Consider the following 25,631-nt stretch of genomic DNA (forward strand, 5'->3'; position numbering starts at 1 on the left):
CTGTGATTGGCTGTCACAGTGAATATATTCACCAGTGCACCATGGATATTCAAATATGTTCAAATCTTTATTGAACAAAGATCACATCACAGAAGACACAGTGCAACGTTTCAGAGCTGTGCAGGACCCCTTCATCAGGCTCGTGATAAAGAGAGAGAGAAGTTTGTTCTTTGATTGGTGGAGAGAAGTTTTTTCTTTGATTGGTGGAGAGAAGTTTGTTCTTTGATTGGTGGAGAAAACTTTGTTCTTTGATTGGTGGAGAAAACTTTGTTCTTTGATTGGTGGAGAAAACTTTGTTCTTTAAATGGTGGAGATACGTTTGTTCTTTGATTGGTGGAGAAAAATTTGTTCTTTGATAGGAAATCCAACATCTCACCATTGTAACTAGAACAGAAATAGAAGGGAAATCCTCCTTCGGAGACAAGCTGTCTATGGAGAGATTACCACTTACTTCCTTTTGTGTTATTTAGGACAGTAAATAAACAGAACCCCCTCCAATAGGGGCACAATCAGCAGGGTCCCATTCCTGAATCACATGACTTTTTCATGGTGATCTCATGACTTACAAAAAAATAGTTTGCTTGATCTCAAGGATTAGAGGCAGGGTTATATTTATAGTGCAAATAGCTAAAAAAAATTGTTTTAAAGTAAAGTAGGAAAGGCTGAACCCCATAATTCTCAGTAGCTATCAGAAACCCCTTACAAGTCACCAAAAACCACCTTTCCCATTGACTCCAATTTACATATATGTATTAGCCTTTCGATACACTCCCCCCCCCCCCCCTTATATGTATTTACAATATCAGCAAACAAAAAGAATTCTGTTTCACCCTCCTCATGTGGCCATTTTGCTTTGTTGAGTTTCTGATCAACATAAACAAATCTATTTAGTCATAAAGAGCAGGAAGAGTGCATGCGGTACAGCGATTTATTGAGGCAGAAGTAAAGTGGGCGAGTCCATAATGTAATTAGCAAATATGCGCAGCATACCTACCCTTTAAGGGACACTTACTTTACAAATGTGAAAAACAGGAACAAAAAAACGAATGCGCAAACCAAGTATTAAGCCCCGTACACATGATAGGATTTTCCGATGGGAGCTTGTTGTCGGAAATTCCGACCGTGTGTAGGCTCGATCGGACATTTTCCATCGGATTTTCCAACACACAAAATTTGAGATCTGGTTCTCAAATTTTCCAACAACAAAGTCCGTTGTCGTAAATTCCGATCGCGTGTATACAATTCTGACGCACAAAGTGCCATGCATGCTCGGAATCAAGCAGAAGAACCACACTCGCTATTGAACTTCAATTTTCTTGACTCGTCGTACGTCTTGTACGTCACCGCGCTCTTTCTTGATGATTGGATTTTCCGACAACTTTGTGTGACCGTGTGTATGCAAGACAAGTTTGAGCCAACATCCATCGGAAAAAAAACATGGATTTTGTTGTCGGAAAATCCTATCGTGTGTACAGGGCATAATTGTCAAAAATCAAAGAGTAGCAGCCAACATTAAAAAAAGTGTCCCTAATAAATAATTAAATGTGGCTCTAACTCAAAACAGTGATAAATAACAAAAATGCATAAACAATTCAATTCATATATGTAGTCCAAACAGTGAAAAAAAAACGTCCAAAATTCATAGATGTACAAAAAAAAGTGCAAATATATCTCTTCCATTCTCAGATTCAAAAAAGTGCATATGCAAAAATATATTTAAATATATGGATAAGTTTACCTCTACCTGGTCTGGTGCTCTAGGACAGGGGTCTCCAAACTTTCTAAACAAAGGGCCAATTTATTGTCCTCCAGACTTTAGGAGGGGGTGGACTGTGGCTATTGGGAGTACAAAATGTCCCAGCATTAGTGGGAATAAACAATCCCCCATCATTGGTGTCAGTGGGAGGAATTGTGCCCCATTGTTGATGTTATTGGGAGGAATTGTGCCCCATCATTGGTGTCATTTGGCCCCCATCGTTGGTGTTATTGGGAGGAATTGTGCCCTATCCTTGGTGTTATTGGGCCCCATTGTTGGTGTCCTTGGGAGGAACTGTAGTCCATCGTTGATGTCACTGGTAGGAAGTGTGCCCTTCATTGCTGTTAGTGAATAAAATAGCACACCAAGGGCCACCTAAAAGCAAGCAAAGGGCCGCATCTGGCCCCCGGGCTACAGTTTGGAGACCACTGCTCTAGGAGAAAAGTGGAGAGGAGAGTACCATTAAGGATAACATTTATTGGGACTCAATGCCCCATCATTGGTGTCATTGGGTCCCATTGTTGGTGTTATTGGGAGGAATTGTGCCCCATCATTGGTGTCATTGGACCCCATTGTTGGTGTTATTGGGAGGAATTGTGCCCCATCATTGGTGTCATTGGGTCCCATTGTTGGTGTCATTGGGAAGAATTGTTCCCTATCATTGGTTTTATTGGGCCCCATTGTTGGTGTCCTTGGGAGGAACTGTAGTCCATCATTGATGTCACTGGTAGGAAGTGTGCCCTTCATTGGTATTAGTGAATAAAATAGTACACCAAGGACCACCTAAAAGCCAGCAAAGGACCTCATCCGGCCCCCGGCCCACAATTTGGAGACCACTGCTCTAGGCGAAGAGTGGAGTGGAGAGTACCATTAAGGATAACATTTACCAGAAGCGTCATTAGACCCGTTGGGGTCTTTATTTGAGGTAAGAGGCTGGGGCACACTTCTGTTGGATTTCGGATGGTGGAATTACACGTTATTAGATTTTCTATCTTTCCTACACTTGATTGCTGCACTTCTATCAACTTATCCATATATATTTAAATATATTTTCGCTTATGCACTTTTTCGAATCTGAGAATGGAAGATATATATTTGCACTTGCACTTTTTTTGTACATCTATGAATTTTGGACTGTTTTTTTTTTCACGGTTTGGCCTACATATATGAATTGAATTATTTATACATTTTTGTTATTTATGACTGTTTTGAGTTAGCGCCACATTTATTTATTTATTTATTATCTACTTTACAAATGTGGCCTTCTCCACTCCTGACCAGTGGATAATTGTATTTCTAACAATGCTGATATTTTATTAATGTAATTGAATCGTTTAATATAATCTAATATTATATCTCTACATTTTATATGAATTCAGATATGTTCTTAGCCTCTGCTCTGCCCCCCCAGCCACCACCATTTGCTGTTACTTCCGAGTCCACCCTTGTCCTCCTCGGCCATTAAGTGGCTTCCGATGATGTAACCCCTACACACCAACACAGGAGTTACACTGGCTCCGGCATCCGGATCCATTCTCCGCATCTTACATATGCCAGGAAGGAGCCATAGTGCACGCTCCCTCACGTATGCACCATGCAGTATACACAAAAAATATAAACTGCTAGAAGCAAGAAGCAGAAGACTGCATGTCTCTTCTGACATAAAAACTCTGCTTTCTAGCAGTGTTTTAATTATTTTTTACCTTTACTTCCTCTTTACTAGTAATTCATTGTGTGTGCTATGTCATCAGCCTGAAAATGTTTATTGTAATTTACAACCATCCTTTCGAGCTTTCTTAAGTTGCCTCTGATACTCCTTCATCTCCGCCTCAAATCTCAGAGCATCGCTCTTCCTATGAGCTTCAAATGTCTCCTGCATCCTCTTCATCTCCTCATCGAAGTACCTTTTGTCCTCTTGTCTTTGAGCTTCTGCTTGGAATTTTAGACTTTCCAGCCGCTTGACTAGGAAGGTCTGTTCAGCGTGTGTCTTCTGTTCTCGCTCGCTCCGATGGCTCTTCATCTCCCGGTCATAAATAAATTTTAGAACAAACTGCTTGCGCTCTTTAAACCCTTGCACCGGATCCCAAACTTGCTCCACCTTGAACTGAGCCTCTTTGATGATTTCATGGAAAAACTTTAGCACGTCCTCATGCCTCCCCCTGGTTTTGAAGTGATCCTCAGGGGTGTAGTTTTCAAGGGCGAAAACCCTTTCTGCACCCATGTCCTGAAATTTCCTTTCGATTCTCGACATTCCTCCGTGTGTCTTATGTGTCAGGACAATGAAAGGGAAAATTCCTGTGTAGAAAAGCATAACAATTCCCATTACTTATTTCTTCACATGTACAATTTCACTGTCACGTCACTGTTCTCACATCAATTCTCATATAGAGTGCTGTGGACATCCTTTGGAATTCCGCCAGGCCTCCACACCCAAATTGCTTGTGCCAGATTCATGTACCCATCAGATACATCAATCTGTCATAGGCTGGCATATGGAAGTGTCTACTGGACATTGCATTCTTAGCGTGCTTCTTACCCGGGCACTGTTCCCATCACACAGACATGGCCAAAGAGTTTTGTAGTGAAGTTGGTGAAGCCCGATGGGTAACTGAAAGACTAGTTTCTTGTACCGTACGCCTGGTTTCGATTGAAGGCACATGGCAGTAACCCCCTACCCCCCGACTCACAAAAAAAAAGCCTAATTACCTGACAACTGATCCCGACGGTATGACAGCTCCCCTAGATGTCATCAGCTATATAAGGTAAGGGGAAGGGACAGCGCTTACATCATTGACCATATTTGACCATTGTCAATTAGCCCAATTATGTATCGCAAGCGTCCACAGACTGTATATGAAGTATGATCAGGAAATCATGCTCATCAGAGAAAAATATAAATTGGCTAGTTGGAAAATTTGTACCCAAGCCTCCCAAGTTCGAACCCAGCAGTCTCTAAACTGCGGTGCAGGAGTGGCCCTTTGCCTGCCTTTACCTGGCCCTCGGGGTACTATTCCACCAACTGACATCAATATTGGGGCACCAATCCTTCCACAAATACCATCAATAGGGGACTATTCCTCCTTGATGGGGCACTATCCCTCCCATTCATACCAACAGGGGGGCACTGTTCCTCCCATTAAAACCAATGATGCAGCATTGTCTATGCCCAGTGGCCACAGTCTGGCCCCCTTAGAGCTCGAAGGACAGTATATTGGCCCTTTGTTTAGAAAGTCAGGAGACCCCTGTTCTAACCAATCAGATAATAATCTACAACTGTGATAATTCTCTTATGTGTCAGGAAATTAAAGGAGTACCTGTTAGCATCTTGGCTGTGTCCAACAATTGCTTTAAATCTTCAATATCTGTATCATAAATCCCCATCTTTACGCTGAGTACAAAGAAGAATAAATAAGAAGTAAAAAAAAATGATTAAAGCTGCAATCTTCAATGTCCATCATCATCACCTATATAGTCTGTCATTAAAGTGTATCTCTGGAGAAAAGGTTTTTGTCCACTAGTTTTGGGTAGAGTGGGGAAGGGTTAGATCCTCTGTCTATTACTGCCTGTGTCCCTACTAGGATGACTCGCCTTCTCTATTTGCACTAGTGAACAATGTCACCAAGACCAAACGTTTTGGGAAATCCCACTTTCTAGAGTTGCCCTCGAAACAAGAGGTTAGGGAAAATCTTCCAATGGGGACATCTATTCCAGGGACATCTAATTCCGCGAACACATGAGTGGACTTTTCGAGTCCGGCGGACAATTCGACCGTGTGTGGGCTTCATCGGACCTGCAGGGAAATGTTTTGGTCAAAAATCTGACGGACTTTAGATTTGGAACATGTTTTGAAATCTTTACGTCGGAACTCCGCCGGACCCAGTTCCTATCGAAAAGTCCGCTCGTCTGTGTGCTAGTCCGACAGGCGAAAACCGACGCTAGGGCAGCTATTGGATATCAACTTCCTTATTTTAGTCCAATAGTACGTCATCACGTACGAATCCGTCGGACTTTGGTGTGATCATGTGTAGGCAAGTCCGTTTGTTCAGAGAGTCCGTTGCAAGTCCGCCGAAAGTCCGTCGGACAGACCGTCGTGCCAGTCTGGCCGAAAAGTTTGTTTGTGTATACGTGGCATAAGAAGATAATTCCCCTCACTTTGGGAGATGTTAAAGGACGGGAAGTGAAAGGAGATTTCCTTAATGATTCAGACAAAAAAAATAACTTAGCAAGTTATAACCCTTCCCTACCCTATCCAAAACCCCCAAAAATAAGGTTTTGTCTATATGTAGCACTGCCCCCATAAGAGTCAATCAAGTTAGGTTTCCCCACTGCTGCACAGCCAGTCAGATAGCATTCCCTTCATTCACTCCAACCCAGAAAACAGTCCTTGGCTTGTTTTGTTGTTTTTATTAGGGGATGATAACTTGGAAGAGGTAGGGTATTATGGGATGCCCAGTGTGACAACAACTTGAACTTCAGGGACAACTTCCTCCCTATTTACATATTCTTCCTCTCACTTCCTCCTGCACACTCTTGGTTCTTTTATGTACAGCTCCTGTTGATTTACTCCTGAAGGAACTAACAACTAACAACTAACTAGTTCAGCAAAGGTCCATTACAGGCAGGAACTCTCAGCCTCTTTGACACAGTAGCACAATGGAGTAAACAGCAAACACATGTCCTTCTGCCTTCCTGTGGTCACTTATCCAAGATCCACTTGCTTGCAGAATGCTAGCCCACCTGGCTGATTTCCTCCCCATTCCTCCCAACTGGCTCTCTGCCCCAGCCCTGTCTGATTAACACATACACATGGAGATTCCCCAGGGCAAGGTTGGAAGAAGACTTGGCATAGTGCTGTCTTCAAGAGAGACCTGCTACAGATGACAGTCTCTGCCCTTGTCTGTCCCTGCACCCAGGCCTTGGTAACCCCCCCCCGGTAAGGGGTGCCTCAAAGGCCACCAACAGCCTCTCCTCAGCACTGCTTCTCCATCTTCCACCCAATTCTCCCTTGCTGGCATGGCCCATGTCCATTTAAAGGCTTCTGCCAGGCCCCAACCTGGGGATTGGCTAAAGGCCTCTAGATATTCAAGGTAGCTCTTTCTCACCCTCGCCCACCAGTTCCAGAACATTCTCCAATGTTCCAGATACCAGGGGGAGGCACCAGAGAGCTGCCAGGATGAGTCATCCAGCCCTGATTCAGATTCAATGGCCCAGGTGTATCCCTGGCCAGACAAATGCTTTTACCTGCACTACACTTCTAGTAGCACACTTTCTTGTAGACGGGGCTACATCTACATACTCTTTAACCTTTGTATAATTGCTGAAACAAGAGGATAGAAACTCCACCCCAGACATAGAGTTGATCCACTACAAAAAAACAAATGAATAAGGGCACATCGGCCTAGTGCATTAGCCCACAAATTTTATTTAACATCAACAGAAAATGTACTCATAAGCATACGAATAGGAATCACTCATCAAGCTACTCATCTGTAGCCCATTGGTCCTTAATTCAGTATAGAATACAGGGGACCTCATTGGAGACCTCACTGGAGTCTTAGAATGGATGACACATTTCAAAGGCAACCCCTTCTTCTTCAGAGCTTGTGCTACTGATTATTAGCTTGATGAGCGATTTCTATTAGTTTGCTTCTGAATACAATTTATGTTGAATTTCAATAAAATTTGTGGGATAATGCACCAGGCTGGTGTCTTAGAGGGCAGGAAGGCTAGAAGAAATTCCCCAGTGGCATGGAGTTTTTGGCTGTACCTTTACCAGGTTATCATGCTTATGGGCAGGAGACATTTTATTTATAGAGTTGATCCACCCTTGCTTTGCTTGTCCCAGCGTGTGACACCAGAAAGGAGGTTCGGGCCACTCTTTGCAATATTATTGTAGCGAGCAGATAAGTGTAGTGCTACCCACTTAGGGGCTGCTGGATTTTGGGTCCTCCTTTGTCTGCACAGCCTGGCAACAAACATTTGTTTATTTGTTTGTTTATTAGGGGAAACAACTTGGATGGGGTTAGGGTGATATGTGATGTCCAGAACTGAGTAAAAGTAGAACTTTAAGGACAAACTGCGTCTGACTCTGACTTCTCAGCAAAGAACTCCAGACTGTGTTCCCATGGGAATCTTTACAGACAGACTGGCAAAAAGCAACTCCAGTGCTGATCACAGCAATAGGACTCCACAATGAAAAGGCATCTGACTCCAAACTCAGGATTTCCCCACTCAGGGTCAAGGTTAGCTGTAGACTGTCCCTTCAGAAGACTAGCTGGGTATTGCACTTGGCTGCTTCTCCCCTATTGGCTTTGGGGGTTGGGGAGGTGGATAAGTAGAGGTTACTCACTCAGTCGCTTGTAAGTCCTGCAGCATATGTGGCAACTTCTGCACAGGCTTTCTGCAGAACAGGTCTCACTTGCTTCCAGGGTGTCTCAATCAAGCCTGGCTGAGGCTGAAGAGGGTGAGGGTTCCTCTTTCTCCTTCTTCTCTCTCCCAGTTCACTGTCTCACTGGCTTCTTCTGCCTGGAGTCCTCTTACAGCCTCTGGATCCTTGACTTTCTCCCCACATGGCTAGGCTCCTGACTATTTAAGGGCCATCTCCCTACCTTCTGTACCGTCCTCCCCAGGGATTAGTAAAAATCCCCTAAATATTAATACCTTGATTCCTGTCCTTCTGCCCTCTAAGTTCTAGAACCTTCAGGAAGGTTCCAGAAGCCAGGGGGAGGTGGTAAAAACTCAGCCCTCAGAGCCTGCCTGCCTGTTGGGGACAGTCAATGAACCTGTCATGGGGGGGACTATGGCGAACTGTTGGCGGAGTCAAATGTGTCCTGGAGTCCAAGACTGAATTGTTAGTAAGTATGCTCCTAATGCATATGAATGACAGGTTCTGATTGCTATTGGGTAAGGTAATGTAATAAATGTAATGTAATAACATATTGTACAAGGATTGTGAAGAGGTCTTTACCTGTAGAGGAAAATGGGGAAGATGAAGTCTGATTTCTGGATTTCAGTTTCGGCATCCACAATTCTGTCTACAAGCCGGAAGCCCTTGCTCCATTCAACTTCCTGATCCAAGGGGAGCAAGTTGGCTGGAAAGGAGAGAGAGATTGGAAAAGGGAAACTGATAATAATGAGACTTCCTTGCAAATGTATGAGCTTCAGCCCCTGCCACAATAATGAGATTTCCCTGCAGTAGTTTGTGTCTCTGCTCCTCCCACAATAATGAGATTTCCTGCAATAGTTTGTGTCTCTGCCCCTCCCACAATGATGAGATTTCCTGCAGTAGTTTGCGTCTCTGCCCCTCCCACAATGGTGAGATTTCCCTCAAGTAGTTTGTGTCTCTGCCCCTCCCACAATGGTGAGATTTCTCTGCAGTAGTTTGTGTCTCTGCCCCTCCCACAATGGTGAGATTCCCTGCAGTAGTTTGTGTCTCTGCCCCTCCCACAATGGTGAGATTTCCTGCAGTAGTTTGTGTCTCTGCCCCTCCCACAATGATGAGATTTCCTGCAGTAGTTTGTGTCTCTGCCCCTCCCACAATGATGAGATTTCCCTGCAGTAGTTTGTGTCTCTGCCCCTCCCACAATTGTGAGATTTCCCTGCAGTGGTTTGTGTCTCTGCCCCTCCCACAATGGTGAGATTTCCCTGCAGTAGTTTGTGTCTCTGCCCCTCCCACAATGGTGAGATTCCCTCCAGTAATTTGTGTCTCTGCCCCTCCCACAATGGTGAGATTTCTTGCAATAGTTTGTGTCTCTGCCCCTCCCACAATGATGAGATTTCCCTGCAGTAGTTTGTGTCTCTGCCCTTCCCATAATGATGAGATTTCACTGCAGTAATTTGTGTCTCTGCCCCTCCCACAATGGCGAGATTCCCTCCAGTAATTTGTGTCTCTGCCCCTCCCACAATGATGAGATTTCCCTGCAGTAGTTTGTGTCTCTGCCCTCCCCACAATGGTGAGATTTCCTGCAGTAGTTTGTGTCTCTGCCCCTCCCACAATGATGAGATTTCCCTGCAGTAGTTCGTGTCTCTGCCCCTCCCACAATGGTGAGATTTCCCTGCAGTAGTTTGTGTCTCTGCCCCTCCCACAATGGTGAGATTTCCTGCAGTAGTTTGTGTCTCTGCCCCTCCCACAATGATGAGATTTCCTGCAGTAGTTTGTGTCTCTGCCCCTCCCACAATGATGAGATTTCCCTGCAGTAGTTTGTGTCTCTGCCCCTCCCACAATGGTGAGATTTCCCTGCAGTAGTTTGTGTCTCTGCCCCTCCCACAATTGTGAGATTTCCTGCAGTAATTTGTGTCTCTGCCCCTCCCACAATGGTGAGATTTCCTGCAGTAGTTTGTGTCTCTGCCCCTCCCACAATGATGAGATTTCCTGCAGTAGTTTGTGTCTCTGCCCTTCCCACAATGGTGAGATTTCCCTGCAGTAGTTTGTGTCTCTGCCCCTCCCACAATGGTGAGATTTCCTGCAGTAGTTTGTGTCTCTGCCCCTCCCACAATGGTGAGATTTCCCTGCAGTAGTTTGTGTCTCTGCCCCTCCCACAATGGTGAGATTTCCCTGCAGTAGTTTGTGTCTCTGCCCCTCCCACAATGATGAGATTTCCCTGCAGTAGTTTGTGTCTCTGCCCCTCCCACAATGATGAGATTTCCCTGCAGTAGTTTGTGTCTCTGCCCTTCCCACAATGGTGAGATTTCCTGCAGTAGTTTGTGTCTCTGCCCCTCCCACAATGATGAGATTTCCTGCAGTAGTTTGTGTCTCTGCCCCTCCCACAATGATGAGATTTCCTGCAGTAGTTTGTGTCTCTGCCCCTCCCACAATGGTGAGATTTCCTGCAGTAGTTTGTGTCTCTGCCCCTCCCACAATGATGAGATTTCCCTGCAGTAGTTTGTGTCTCTGCCCCTCCCACAATGATGAGATTTCCTGCAGTAGTTTGTGTCTCTGCCCCTCCCACAATGGTGAGATTTCCTGCAGTAGTTTGTGTCTCTGCCCCTCCCACAATGATGAGATTTCCTGCAGTAGTTTGTGTCTCTGCCCCTCCCACAATGATGAGATTTCCCTGCAGTAGTTTGTGTCTCTGCCCCTCCCACAATGGTGAGATTTCCTGCAGTAGTTTGTCTCTCTGCCCCTCCCACAATGATGAGATTTCACTGCAGTAATTTGTGTCTCTGCCCCTCCCACAATGGCGAGATTCCCTCCAGTAATTTGTGTCTCTGCCCCTCCCACAATGATGAGATTTCCCTGCAGTAGTTTGTGTCTCTGCCCTTCCCATAATGATGAGATTTCACTGCAGTAATTTGTGTCTCTGCCCCTCCCACAATGGCGAGATTCCCTCCAGTAATTTGTGTCTCTGCCCCTCCCACAATGATGAGATTTCACTGCAGTAGTTTGTGTCTCTGCCCTCCCCACAATGGTGAGATTTCCTGCAGTAGTTTGTGTCTCTGCCCCTCCCACAATGATGAGATTTCCCTGCAGTAGTTTGTGTCTCTGCCCCTCCCACAATGGTGAGATTTCTTGCAGTAGTTTGTGTCTCTGCCCCTCCCACAATGATGAGATTTCCCTGCAGTAGTTTGTGTCTCTGCCCCTCCCACAATGGTGAGATTTCCTGCAGTAGTTTGTGTCTCTGCCCCTCCCACAATGATGAGATTTCCTGCAGTAGTTTGTGTCTCTGCCCCTCCCACAATGATGAGATTTCCTGCAGTAGTTTGTGTCTCTGCCCCTCCCACAATGATGAGATTTCCTGCAGTAGTTTGTGTCTCTGCCCCTCCCACAATGGTGAGATTTCCTGCAGTAGTTTGTGTCCCTGCCCCTCCCACAATGATGAGATTTCCCTGCAGTAGTTTGTGTCTCTGCCCCTCCCACAATGGTGAGATTTCCTGCAGTAGTTTGTGTCTCTGCCCCTCCCACAATGATGAGATTTCCCTGCAGTAGTTTGTGTCTCTGCCCCTCCCACAATGGTGAGATTTCCTGCAGTAGTTTGTCTCTCTGCCCCTCCCACAATGATGAGATTTCCCTGCAGTAGTTTGTGTCTCTGCCCCTCCCACAATGATGAGATTTCCTGCAGTAGTTTGTGTCTCTCTCCCTCCCACAATGATGAGATTTCCCTGCAGTAGTTTGTGTCTCTGCCCCTCCCACAATGGTGAGATTTCCTGCAGTAGTTTGTGTCTCTGCCCCTCCCACAATGGTGAGATTTCCCTGAAGTAGTTTGTGTCTCTGCCCCTCCCACAATGATGAGATTTCCCTGCAGTAGTTTGTGTCTCTGCCCCTCCCACAATGATGAGATTTCCCTGCAGTAGTTTGTGTCTCTGCCCCTCCCACAATGGTGAGATTTCCTGCAGTAGTTTGTGTCTCTGCCCCTCCCACGATGATGAGATTTCCTGCAGTAGTTTGTGTCTCTGCCCCTCCCACAATGATGAGATTTCCCTGCAGTAGTTTGTGTCTCTGCCCCTCCCACAATGGTGAGATTTCCTGCAGTAGTTTGTGTCTCTGCCCCTCCCACGATGATGAGATTTCCTGCAGTAGTTTGTGTCTCTGCCCCTCCCACGATGGTGAGATTTCCTGCAGTAGTTTGTCTCTCTGCCCCTCCCACAATGATGAGATTTCCCTGCAGTAGTTTGTGTCTCTGCCCCTCCCACAATGGTGAGATTTCCTGCAGTAGTTTGTGTCTCTGCCCCTCCCACGATGATGAGATTTCCTGCAGTAGTTTGTGTCTCTGCCCCTCCCACGATGGTGAGATTTCCTGCAGTAGTTTGTGTCTCTGCCCCTCCCACAATGGTGAGATTTCCCTGCAGTAGTTTGTGTCTCTGCCCCTCCCACAATGGTGAGATTTCCTGCAGTAGTTTGTGTCTCTGCCCCTCCCACAATGATGAGATTTCCCTGCAGTAGTTTGTGTCTCTGCCCCTCCCACAATGGTGAGATTTCCTGCAGTAGTTTGTGTCTCTGCCCCTCCCACAATGATGAGATTTCCTGCAGTAGTTTGTGTCTCTGCCCCTCCCACAATGATGAGATTTCCTGCAGTAGTTTGTGTCTCTGCCCCTCCCACAATGATGAGATTTCCTGCAGTAGTTTGTGTCTCTGCCCCTCCCACAATGGTGAGATTTCCTGCAGTAGTTTGTGTCCCTGCCCCTCCCACAATGATGAGATTTCCCTGCAGTAGTTTGTGTCTCTGCCCCTCCCACAATGGTGAGATTTCCTGCAGTAGTTTGTGTCTCTGCCCCTCCCACAATGATGAGATTTCCCTGCAGTAGTTTGTGTCTCTGCCCCTCCCACAATGGTGAGATTTCCTGCAGTAGTTTGTCTCTCTGCCCCTCCCACAATGATGAGATTTCCTGCAGTAGTTTGTGTCTCTGTCCCTCCCACAATGATGAGATTTCCCTGCAGTAGTTTGTGTCTCTGCCCCTCCCACAATGATGAGATTTCCTGCAGTAGTTTGTGTCTCTGTCCCTCCCACAATGATGAGATTTCCCTGCAGTAGTTTGTGTCTCTGCCCCTCCCACAATGGTGAGATTTCCTGCAGTAGTTTGTGTCTCTGCCCCTCCCACAATGATGAGATTTCCTGCAGTAGTTTGTGTCTCTGCCCCTCCCACAATGATGAGATTTCCTGCAGTAGTTTGTGTCTCTGCCCCTCCCACAATGATGAGATTTCCTGCAGTAGTTTGTGTCTCTGCCCCTCCCACAATGGTGAAATTTCCTGCAGTAGTTTGTGTCCCTGCCCCTCCCACAATGATGAGATTTCCCTGCAGTAGTTTGTGTCTCTGCCCCTCCCACAATGGTGAGATTTCCTGCAGTAGTTTGTGTCTCTGCCCCTCCCACAATGATGAGATTTCCCTGCAGTAGTTTGTGTCTCTGCCCCTCCCACAATGGTGAGATTTCCTGCAGTAGTTTGTCTCTCTGCCCCTCCCACAATGATGAGATTTCCCTGCAGTAGTTTGTGTCTCTGCCCCTCCCACAATGATGAGATTTCCTGCAGTAGTTTGTGTCTCTGTCCCTCCCACAATGATGAGATTTCCCTGCAGTAGTTTGTGTCTCTGCCCCTCCCACAATGGTGAGATTTCCTGCAGTAGTTTGTGTCTCTGCCCCTCCCACAATGGTGAGATTTCCCTGAAGTAGTTTGTGTCTCTGCCCCTCCCACAATGATGAGATTTCCCTGCAGTAGTTTGTGTCTCTGCCCCTCCCACAATGATGAGATTTCCCTGCAGTAGTTTGTGTCTCTGCCCCTCCCACAATGGTGAGATTTCCTGCAGTAGTTTGTGTCTCTGCCCCTCCCACGATGATGAGATTTCCTGCAGTAGTTTGTGTCTCTGCCCCTCCCACAATGATGAGATTTCCCTGCAGTAGTTTGTGTCTCTGCCCCTCCCACAATGGTGAGATTTCCTGCAGTAGTTTGTGTCTCTGCCCCTCCCACGATGATGAGATTTCCTGCAGTAGTTTGTGTCTCTGCCCCTCCCACGATGGTGAGATTTCCTGCAGTAGTTTGTCTCTCTGCCCCTCCCACAATGATGAGATTTCCCTGCAGTAGTTTGTGTCTCTGCCCCTCCCACAATGGTGAGATTTCCTGCAGTAGTTTGTGTCTCTGCCCCTCCCACGATGATGAGATTTCCTGCAGTAGTTTGTGTCTCTGCCCCTCCCACGATGGTGAGATTTCCTGCAGTAGTTTGTGTCTCTGCCCCTCCCACAATGGTGAGATTTCCCTGCAGTAGTTTGTGTCTCTGCCCCTCCCACAATGGTGAGATTTCCTGCAGTAGTTTGTGTCTCTGCCCCTCCCACAATGATGAGATTTCCCTGCAGTAGTTTGTGTCTCTGCCCCTCCCACAATGGTGAGATTTCCTGCAGTAGTTTGTGTCTCTGCCCCTCCCACAATGATGAGATTTCCTGCAGTAGTTTGTGTCTCTGCCCCTCCCACAATGATGAGATTTCCTGCAGTAGTTTGTGTCTCTGCCCCTCCCACAATGATGAGATTTCCTGCAGTAGTTTGTGTCTCTGCCCCTCCCACAATGGTGAGATTTCCTGCAGTAGTTTGTGTCCCTGCCCCTCCCACAATGATGAGATTTCCCTGCAGTAGTTTGTGTCTCTGCCCCTCCCACAATGGTGAGATTTCCTGCAGTAGTTTGTCTCTCTGCCCCTCCCACAATGATGAGATTTCCTGCAGTAGTTTGTGTCTCTGTCCCTCCCACAATGATGAGATTTCCCTGCAGTAGTTTGTGTCTCTGCCCCTCCCACAATGATGAGATTTCCTGCAGTAGTTTGTGTCTCTGCCCCTCCCACGATGATGAGATTTCCTGCAGTAGTTTGTGTCTCTGCCCCTCCCACGATGGTGAGATTTCCTGCAGTAGTTTGTCTCTCTGCCCCTCCCACAATGATGAGATTTCCCTGCAGTAGTTTGTGTCTCTGCCCCTCCCACAATGGTGAGATTTCCTGCAGTAGTTTGTGTCTCTGCCCCTCCCACGATGATGAGATTTCCTGCAGTAGTTTGTGTCTCTGCCCCTCCCACGATGGTGAGATTTCCTGCAGTAGTTTGTGTCTCTGCCCCTCCCACAATGGTGAGATTTCCCTGCAGTAGTTTGTGTCTCTGCCCCTCCCACAATGGTGAGATTTCCTGCAGTAGTTTGTGTCTCTGCCCCTCCCACAATGATGAGATTTCCCTGCAGTAGTTTGTGTCTCTGCCCCTCCCACAATGGTGAGATTTCCTGCAGTAGTTTGTGTCTCTGCCCCTCCCACAATGATGAGATTTCCTGCAGTAGTTTGTGTCTCTGCCCCTCCCACAATGATGAGATTTCCTGCAGTAGTTTGTGTCTCTGCCCCTCCCACAATGATGAGATTTCCTGCAGTAGTTTGTGTCTCTGCCCCTCCCACAATGGTGAGATTTCCTGCAGTAGTTTGTGTCCCTGCCCCTCCCACAATGATGAGATTTCCCTGCAGTAGTTTGTGTCTCTGCCCCTCCCACAATGGTGAGATTTCCTGCAGTAGTTTGTCTCTCTGCCCCTCCCACAATGATGAGATTTCCTGCAGTAGTTTGTGTCTCTGTCCCTCCCACAATGATGAGATTTCCCTGCAGTAGTTTGTGTCTCTGCCCCTCCCACAATGATGAGATTTCCTGCAGTAGTTTGTGTCTCTGTCCCTCCCACAATGATGAGATTTCCCTGCAGTAGTTTGTGTCTCTGCCCCTCCCACAATGGTGAGATTTCCTGCAGTAGTTTGTGTCTCTGCACCTCCCACAATGGTGAGATTTCCTGCAGTAGTTTGTCTCTCTGCCCCTCCCACAATGATGAGATTTCCTGCAGTAGTTTGTGTCTCTGTCCCTCCCACAATGATGAGATTTCCCTGCAGTAGTTTGTGTCTCTGCCCCTCCCACAATGGTGAGATTTCCTGCAGTAGTTTGTCTCTCTGCCCCTCCCACAATGATGAGATTTCCTGCAGTAGTTTGTGTCTCTGCCCCTCCCATAATGGTGAGATTTCCCTGCAGTAGTTTGTGTCTCTGCCCCTCCCACAATGGTGAGATTTCCTGCAGTAGTTTGTGTCTCTGCCCCTCCCACAATGATGAGATTTCCTGTAGTAGTTTGTGTCTCTGCCCCTCCCACAATGATGAGATTTCCTTGCAGTAGTTTGTGTCTCTGCCCCTCCCACAATGATGAGATTTCCCTGCAGTAGTTTGTGTCTCTGCCCCTCCCACAATGATGAGATTTCCTGCAGTAGTTTGTGTCTCTGCCCCTCCCACAATGATGAGATTTCCCTGCAGTAGTTTGTGTCTCTGCCCCTCCCACAATGATAAGATTTCCCTGCAGTAGTTTGTGTCTCTGCCCCTCCCACAATGGTGAGATTTCCCTGCAGTAGTTTGTGTCTCTGCCCCTCCCACAATGATGAGATTTCCTTGCAGTAGTTTGTGTCTCTGCCCCTCCCACAATGATGAGATTTCCCTGCAGTAGTTTGTGTCTCTGCCCCTCCCACAATGATGAGATTTCCTGCAGTAGTTTGTGTCTCTGCCCCTCCCACAATGATGAGATTTCCTTGCAGTAGTTTGTGTCTCTGCCCCTCCCACAATGATGAGATTTCCCTGCAGTAGTTTGTGTCTCTGCCCCTCCCACAATGGTGAGATTTCCTGCAGTAGTTTGTGTCTCTGCCCCTCCCACAATGATGAGATTTCCTGCAGTAGTTTGTGTCTCTGCCCCTCCCACAATGATGAGATTTCCCTGCAGTAGTTTGTGTCTCTGCCCCTCCCACAATGGTGAGATTTCCTGCAGTAGTTTGTGTCTCTGCCCCTCCCACAATGGTGAGATTTCCTGCAGTAGTTTGTGTCTCTGCCCTCCCCACAATGATGAGATTTCCTGCAGTAGTTTGTGTCTCTGCCCCTCCCACAATGATGAGATTTCCCTGCAGTAGTTTGTGTCTCTGCCCCTCCCACAATGGTGAGATTTCCTGCAGTAGTTTGTGTCTCTGCCCCTCCCACAATGATGAGATTTCCTGCAGTAGTTTGTGTCTCTGCCCCTCCCACAATGATGAGATTTCCTGCAGTAGTTTGTGTCTCTGCCCCTCCCACAATGATGAGATTTCCTGCAGTAGTTTGTGTCTCTGCCCCTCCCACAATGGTGAGATTTCCTGCAGTAGTTTGTGTCCCTGCCCCTCCCACAATGATGAGATTTCCCTGCAGTAGTTTGTGTCTCTGCCCCTCCCACAATGGTGAGATTTCCTGCAGTAGTTTGTGTCTCTGCCCCTCCCACAATGATGAGATTTCCCTGCAGTAGTTTGTGTCTCTGCCCCTCCCACAATGGTGAGATTTCCTGCAGTAGTTTGTCTCTCTGCCCCTCCCACAATGATGAGATTTCCCTGCAGTAGTTTGTGTCTCTGCCCCTCCCACAATGATGAGATTTCCTGCAGTAGTTTGTGTCTCTGTCCCTCCCACAATGATGAGATTTCCCTGCAGTAGTTTGTGTCTCTGCCCCTCCCACAATGGTGAGATTTCCTGCAGTAGTTTGTGTCTCTGCCCCTCCCACAATGGTGAGATTTCCCTGAAGTAGTTTGTGTCTCTGCCCCTCCCACAATGATGAGATTTCCCTGCAGTAGTTTGTGTCTCTGCCCCTCCCACAATGATGAGATTTCCCTGCAGTAGTTTGTGTCTCTGCCCCTCCCACAATGGTGAGATTTCCTGCAGTAGTTTGTGTCTCTGCCCCTCCCACGATGATGAGATTTCCTGCAGTAGTTTGTGTCTCTGCCCCTCCCACAATGATGAGATTTCCCTGCAGTAGTTTGTGTCTCTGCCCCTCCCACAATGGTGAGATTTCCTGCAGTAGTTTGTGTCTCTGCCCCTCCCACGATGATGAGATTTCCTGCAGTAGTTTGTGTCTCTGCCCCTCCCACGATGGTGAGATTTCCTGCAGTAGTTTGTCTCTCTGCCCCTCCCACAATGATGAGATTTCCCTGCAGTAGTTTGTGTCTCTGCCCCTCCCACAATGGTGAGATTTCCTGCAGTAGTTTGTGTCTCTGCCCCTCCCACGATGATGAGATTTCCTGCAGTAGTTTGTGTCTCTGCCCCTCCCACGATGGTGAGATTTCCTGCAGTAGTTTGTGTCTCTGCCCCTCCCACAATGGTGAGATTTCCCTGCAGTAGTTTGTGTCTCTGCCCCTCCCACAATGGTGAGATTTCCTGCAGTAGTTTGTGTCTCTGCCCCTCCCACAATGATGAGATTTCCCTGCAGTAGTTTGTGTCTCTGCCCCTCCCACAATGGTGAGATTTCCTGCAGTAGTTTGTGTCTCTGCCCCTCCCACAATGATGAGATTTCCTGCAGTAGTTTGTGTCTCTGCCCCTCCCACAATGATGAGATTTCCTGCAGTAGTTTGTGTCTCTGCCCCTCCCACAATGATGAGATTTCCTGCAGTAGTTTGTGTCTCTGCCCCTCCCACAATGGTGAGATTTCCTGCAGTAGTTTGTGTCCCTGCCCCTCCCACAATGATGAGATTTCCCTGCAGTAGTTTGTGTCTCTGCCCCTCCCACAATGGTGAGATTTCCTGCAGTAGTTTGTCTCTCTGCCCCTCCCACAATGATGAGATTTCCTGCAGTAGTTTGTGTCTCTGTCCCTCCCACAATGATGAGATTTCCCTGCAGTAGTTTGTGTCTCTGCCCCTCCCACAATGATGAGATTTCCTGCAGTAGTTTGTGTCTCTGTCCCTCCCACAATGATGAGATTTCCCTGCAGTAGTTTGTGTCTCTGCCCCTCCCACAATGGTGAGATTTCCTGCAGTAGTTTGTGTCTCTGCACCTCCCACAATGGTGAGATTTCCTGCAGTAGTTTGTCTCTCTGCCCCTCCCACAATGATGAGATTTCCTGCAGTAGTTTGTGTCTCTGTCCCTCCCACAATGATGAGATTTCCCTGCAGTAGTTTGTGTCTCTGCCCCTCCCACAATGGTGAGATTTCCTGCAGTAGTTTGTCTCTCTGCCCCTCCCACAATGATGAGATTTCCTGCAGTAGTTTGTGTCTCTGCCCCTCCCATAATGGTGAGATTTCCCTGCAGTAGTTTGTGTCTCTGCCCCTCCCACAATGGTGAGATTTCCTGCAGTAGTTTGTGTCTCTGCCCCTCCCACAATGATGAGATTTCCTGTAGTAGTTTGTGTCTCTGCCCCTCCCACAATGATGAGATTTCCTTGCAGTAGTTTGTGTCTCTGCCCCTCCCACAATGATGAGATTTCCCTGCAGTAGTTTGTGTCTCTGCCCCTCCCACAATGATGAGATTTCCTGCAGTAGTTTGTGTCTCTGCCCCTCCCACAATGATGAGATTTCCCTGCAGTAGTTTGTGTCTCTGCCCCTCCCACAATGATAAGATTTCCCTGCAGTAGTTTGTGTCTCTGCCCCTCCCACAATGGTGAGATTTCCCTGCAGTAGTTTGTGTCTCTGCCCCTCCCACAATGATGAGATTTCCTTGCAGTAGTTTGTGTCTCTGCCCCTCCCACAATGATGAGATTTCCCTGCAGTAGTTTGTGTCTCTGCCCCTCCCACAATGATGAGATTTCCTGCAGTAGTTTGTGTCTCTGCCCCTCCCACAATGATGAGATTTCCTTGCAGTAGTTTGTGTCTCTGCCCCTCCCACAATGATGAGATTTCCCTGCAGTAGTTTGTGTCTCTGCCCCTCCCACAATGGTGAGATTTCCTGCAGTAGTTTGTGTCTCTGCCCCTCCCACAATGATGAGATTTCCTGCAGTAGTTTGTGTCTCTGCCCCTCCCACAATGATGAGATTTCCCTGCAGTAGTTTGTGTCTCTGCCCCTCCCACAATGGTGAGATTTCCTGCAGTAGTTTGTGTCTCTGCCCCTCCCACAATGGTGAGATTTCCTGCAGTAGTTTGTGTCTCTGCCCCTCCCACAATGGTGAGATTTCCTGCAGTAGTTTGTGTCTCTGCCCCTCCCACAATGATGAGATTTCCCTGCAGTAGTTTGTGTCTCTGCCCCTCCCACAATGGTGAGATTTCCTGCAGTAGTTTGTGTCTCTGCCCCTCCCACAATGGTGAGATTCCCTGCAGTAGTTTGTGTCTCTGCCCTTCTACTAAACTATAAAAAATGATGTCACTCTCCTAGCTGGAAACCACCCCCCATCCCCATAGAATTGTTTTTTTTTTTTTTTTCTTCATTGGGTGCAGCAAATTAATGTAAAGAAATGTTTTGTTTTCCAAAAGATTCTTCTTAAAGAGGAGCTCCGGGTAACTTCAGAAAAAAATTAAAAGGCAGCAACTTCAAATACTGTAGCTTACCTGTCCAGGGATCCAGCGGTGTCCTCACCCGAGCCAATTTTTAATTGGCTATCGGGTGTGTGCACCACCATCTTGACTAAGGGTCTCCTACTGCACATGTGTGAGGGGCGCTGTGCTTTGTGAATGGCTGAAAAAGGGGAAGGGGAGGAGGAGGGGGAGGGGTCAATACCAGGTACCCGCTCCCCCAAAAAGTGCCAAATGTGGCAGCGGACTGGGGTGGGAGGCAGACAGTGGAAGCTTACCCTTTTGGGTGGAGCTCCTCTTTAAATTCTCTATATTGCTCTTACCACAGCAGACCTTGCTAAAGAGATGAGCATCCCACATCCGGACATACAACTAGCCAATGAGAATTAACATACCTGTCAGCGGCGGCCCATCCATCAGGGCGCACGGGCGGACCCCCCATCTATGAGTCCGGTCCCCTAACCTACATGCAGGGTGCTGGACACATGGATTCCAATAAGGAGGAGGGGGCTTCAAAAAAGGGTGGGCTCGGGGGGCAGAGCTCTGCGCTCTGAGCCCACCCAGTTGTGTGACCATAGCGACTGAATATTCACTATTGCCACACTGATCCTCCTCCTGGCCAATCAGGAAGCGGGTCTGCAGATCTGTCACCCGATTTGCTGAAAGGACAAGCGATCCTACTGGATACCTAGGAGGGAGGAGCCATGCGGCGGAAGCTGCCATGATGAAGAAGGAGGGGAGAGGACACAGGATCCTCGCTTGCCCTTCGCCTGCAGGAGCCCACAACCCACCTGCTGCCCGCCACCCATAGGAGCCTGCAATGCTGTCCACCTGCAACCTAGATGGGGTAAGCTTCAGGGAGGTGCTGTCCCCCCCCCAAAAAAAAATAAAATAAAACCCCAGCTGCCACTGTTACCTGTGTATGAACTCAAACCCAAAAACAAACATCTTTCCCTGGTAACCTGGCCGGTAATACACATACGATCCTAGGATGTCTCCATTCTAGGTGGAGGAGCAGTGGAGCCACCCTTGGACAGAAGCATTGTCAGTCCTGGGTGGGGTGGGGTGGGCAGGATCAGTTTTAGATGGACTTGATTAAGTAATTAAAGCTGAACATACATTAATAAATAGAAGCTGACCAATGTTTTTTTTTGGTTAAAGGATATCTAAAGCCCCCTTTTTTATTTATTTTTTTAAAAACAACATGTTATACTTACCTCCTCTGTGCAGTTGGTTTTGCACAGAGTGGCCCTGATCCTCCTCTTCTGGGGTCCCTTAGCAGTGCTCCTCCTCTTCTCGAGTGCCCCTCGGAGAGCCACTCTCCCTGGGGCATCGTTGTGGGTGCGCTCCTCTATTGAGACAGACAGCAGGACTCGGCTCCGCCCCCCGGCTCCTGTGCCAATGGCCGCGCTGCTATCAATCTATCCAATCAGGACCAGAAACAGCAGCTGGAGCTGGTATGCTCGTCCCCGGTGCAGGAACGATCGGGCTCAGGTAAGTAAAAGGGGGGCTCTGGGTGGGCTGGTGCACTACAAGAGGATTTTCACCTCAATGCATAGAATGCATTGAGGTAAAAAAAACCGCAAGGGTTTATAATCCCTTTAATACCGTTTTCATACATAAAAAAATATATTACCAAAAGTATTGGGACGCCTGCCTTTACACACACACATGAACTTTAATGGCATCCCAGTCTCATTCCGTAGGGTTCAATGTTGAGTTGGCTCCATAGCTATAACAGCTTTAACTCTTCTGGGAAGGTCGTCCACAAGGTTTAGGAGTGTGTCTATGGGAATGTTTGATCATTCTTCCAGAAGAGCATTTGTGAGGTCAGGCACTGATGTTGGACGAGAAGGCCTGGCTCGCAGTCTCCACTCTAATTCATCCCAAAGGTGTTGAATATAAGTGAATTGGATGTGTTTTTACCGCATCCAATTCACATGACATGTGAGTGTGACTGGCTCTCAATGGCGCCGGTTCATACATGTCCAGAGCGGCTGCAGTGCCGTTTCCAAAAGGGTCCTGTGCGTTTTTTTGGGGTTTGGTTCAGGTGTGAATTCAGGCAAAAATTCGTACATATGTGAACCCAGCCTGAGGTCAGGACTCTGTGCAAGCCAGTTAAGTTCCTCCACCCCAAACTCGCTCATCCATGTCTTTATGGACCTTGCTTTGTGCAATGGTGGGCAGTCATGTTGGAGCAGGAAGGGGTCATCCCCAAACTCTTCCTACACAGTTGGGAGCATGAAATTATCCAAAATGTCTTGGTATGCTGACGCCTTAAGTGTTCCCTTCCCTGGAACTAAGGGGCCAAGCCCAACCCCTGAAAAACAACCCAACACCATAATACCCCCTCCACCAAATGGTTTGGACCAGTGTACAAAGCAAGGTCCATAAAGACATGGATGAGCGAGTTTGTGGTGGAGGAACTTGAATAGGCTGGACTTAAACCTGATAGAACACCTTTGGGATGAATTAGAGTGGAGACTGTGAACCAGACCTTCTTGTCCAACATCAGTGCCTGACCTCACAAATGCGCTTCTGGAAGAATGGTCAAACATTCCCATAGACACACTCCTAAACCTTCTGGACAGCTTTCCCAGAAAAGTTGAATCTGTTATAGCTGCAAAGGGTGAGCCAACTCAATATTGAACCCTACGGACTAAGACTGGATTGCCATTAAAGTCCATGTGCGTGTAAAGGCAGGCGTCCCAATACTTGTGGTAATATAGTGTATATGGAAGAACAAGCTCTAGCTTCAGTCACACATTGCACACTTTTCCTTCTCTTGAACCTTCAACTCTGGACCCCATAAAGTTAAAGAAATTCCTTTTTGTTCATGGTCAATATCATTATCTCAGTAATCTGGTGGTTCTGGGGTATCAAAAAGTAATAACTGATTTGTTGAGGCTGTGGACTTAATTCCATGAAGTACCCATCAAAGTATTAATAGTAGTTTATTAGTAAGATTTATTTAACTCACCGAGCTGAGCGAAGATCTCACCGGTCTCATGGCTGTTCATAGTGCCACATCCCCGATTATCCACTAGAATGATGTCCTCTGTGAGCTTGTAGGATATTCGTGACGTGGTCCGTCCTGCGTCCGAACTGTCTGCCCCGGCATGATTCACATAGTCCCCGCCATCCAAGACGTACCTACAGGTGTTGATAAAGGATGATTTCCCATGGCCCAAAAATCCAAAAAGCTGGAGGAGGATTCTTTTATAACCGTGCTTAGCTTTCTCTGAGTCTGTGAACCTAAATCTCCTAATGATCGCTGTCAGGTCTTGGATATCCATGGCTGCTCATGGTGGAGCCTCCACTCTCAGGAAGGTTCTTCTGCACTCTGAGCTTCTTTAGTTTGTTTGTTTCTGTTTTTTTTTTCTGAACTGTTGGACTTGTTTATAACCATCATTAAGTCTTATCTTGTTTTTTTTTTTTTTCTTTATGACCCTTGTTAAACTCAAGTGCAACGTATTCTTCTGTCTTATTTCCTTGTAATGCAAATGACTATACAATGGTGAATGGTACAGAATAGAAAATGACATTAAAAACTAAACAGACCAGGTCTGGTCCCCATCAGTCTTTTCAGGTTACATCCCGTCTGTCTGACTCAAGTCCAGTTCTTATCTGTTTTATGTGGTCCAGCAGCACCCATCCCCATGATCCAGGTCTGGTTCCTCTGTCTGATCAGATCATGTTCTCATCTGTCTTATCTGGGTGCAAGCAAAATACTTGTAAGAAAATTTGTTTTTTGAGATCGGACATGTAGGCAGGTGCGCTATACTTTTTTCACCGAAACCCAGAGAGAGAGGAAGGTGAACATGGTTTCTTTATGGTTTCCTGAGACACCAGGGAAGCTATCCATGCTACCCCATGGGACTCTGGTGGCCATCTTGGGTTTCTTTAACCACTTAAAGTGGGGTTCCACCCAAAAAACAAAAATACCTGTAAAAATTCTAAAAAACAAAAAACAAAAAAAATTTGGATATTTTTTTTTTTTCACTTACCTCTAAATGCCTGTTGCTAGGTGGTCCCTCGTAGTCTGCCTCTTCCTTTGCCTGGGCTGGTGACATCACTTCCCCCCAGGCACAGGAAGGGCTCGGCTCTGCTCCCTCCCTCCTGTCAATCATCTGGGACCCATTACAGGTCCCAGGTGATTGAGCGGCCAATCACGGCGCAGTGGGTGCCAGGCTGTGAAGCCACAGCCCGGCGCCCACAGTTGAAATGCCGGCGCCGACGAGCGGAGGGGTGGGGACGAGCGGGGCTTCGATCCCCCGTATCGCTGGACTCAGGGACAGGTAAGTGTCCAATTAAAAGTCAGCAGCTGCAGTATTTGTAGCTGCTGACTTTTAATTTTTTTTTTTTTTTAATGGAGCCCCTGGGTGGAACTCCTCTTTAAGGGCCAAGCCTCTTTCTGAGATTTGTTGTTTACAAGTTAAAAACATTTTTTTTTTGCTAGAAAATTACTTCGAACCCCCAAACATTATACTTTTTTTTCCCTAACACCCTAGAGAATAAAACGGCAGTCGTTGCAATACTTTCTGTCACACCGTATTTGCGCAGCGGTCTTACAAGCGCACTTTTCTTTTTGGAAAAAATACACTTTTTTAAATTAAAAAATAAGACATCAGTAAAGTTAGCCCAATTTTTTTATATTGTGAAAGATAATGTTGCGCCGAGTAAATTGCTACCCAACATGTCACGTTTCAAAATTGCGCCTGCTCGTGGAATGGCGACAAACTTTTACCCTTAAAAACCTCCATAGGCAACATTTACAAAATTCTACAGGTTGCTTGTTTTGTGTTAGGACTAGAATTATTGCTCTCGCTCTACCTATCACGGCGATACCTCACATGTGTGGTTTGAACACTGTTTTCATATGCGGGCCCTTCTCACATATACGTTCGCTTCTGCGCACGAGCTCGGCGGTACGGTGCGCATTTAAAATTTAGTTTCTTTTTTCTTGTTTATTTTACCTTTTATTTTTTATTTTTACACTGTTCTTTTAAAAAAGAAATTGTATCACTTTTTTTCCTATTACAAGGAATGTAAACATCCCTTGTAATAGAAAAAAAGCCTGACAGGACCTCTTAAATATGAGATTTGGGCTCAAAAAGACTTCACATCTCATATTTACACTAAAATGCTATTAAAAAAAATGTCATTTAAAAAAATACAAAAAAA

The 25,631-nt window shown here is 46.8% G+C and overlaps 1 protein-coding gene across 1 annotated transcript; it reads right to left on the minus strand.

Annotated features, from left to right (window-relative positions):
• Positions 1–3,480: 3,480 nt before the first annotated feature.
• On the minus strand, positions 3,481–24,120 carry LOC141147501 (uncharacterized). Its single transcript, XM_073634732.1, has 4 exons — positions 23,428–24,120; positions 8,724–8,847; positions 5,071–5,144; positions 3,481–4,051 (listed from the first exon to the last, which is right to left on the minus strand). The coding sequence occupies exons 1-4, from the start codon at positions 23,741–23,743 to the stop codon at positions 3,519–3,521; spliced, it is 1,047 nt and encodes a 348-aa protein (XP_073490833.1). The 5' UTR covers positions 23,744–24,120; the 3' UTR covers positions 3,481–3,518.
• Positions 24,121–25,631: the final 1,511 nt, after the last annotated feature.

The sequence above is a fragment of the Aquarana catesbeiana genome, linkage group LG06 (assembly GCF_042186555.1).
Source record: "Aquarana catesbeiana isolate 2022-GZ linkage group LG06, ASM4218655v1, whole genome shotgun sequence".
Taxonomy (NCBI): Eukaryota; Metazoa; Chordata; class Amphibia; order Anura; family Ranidae; genus Aquarana; species Aquarana catesbeiana.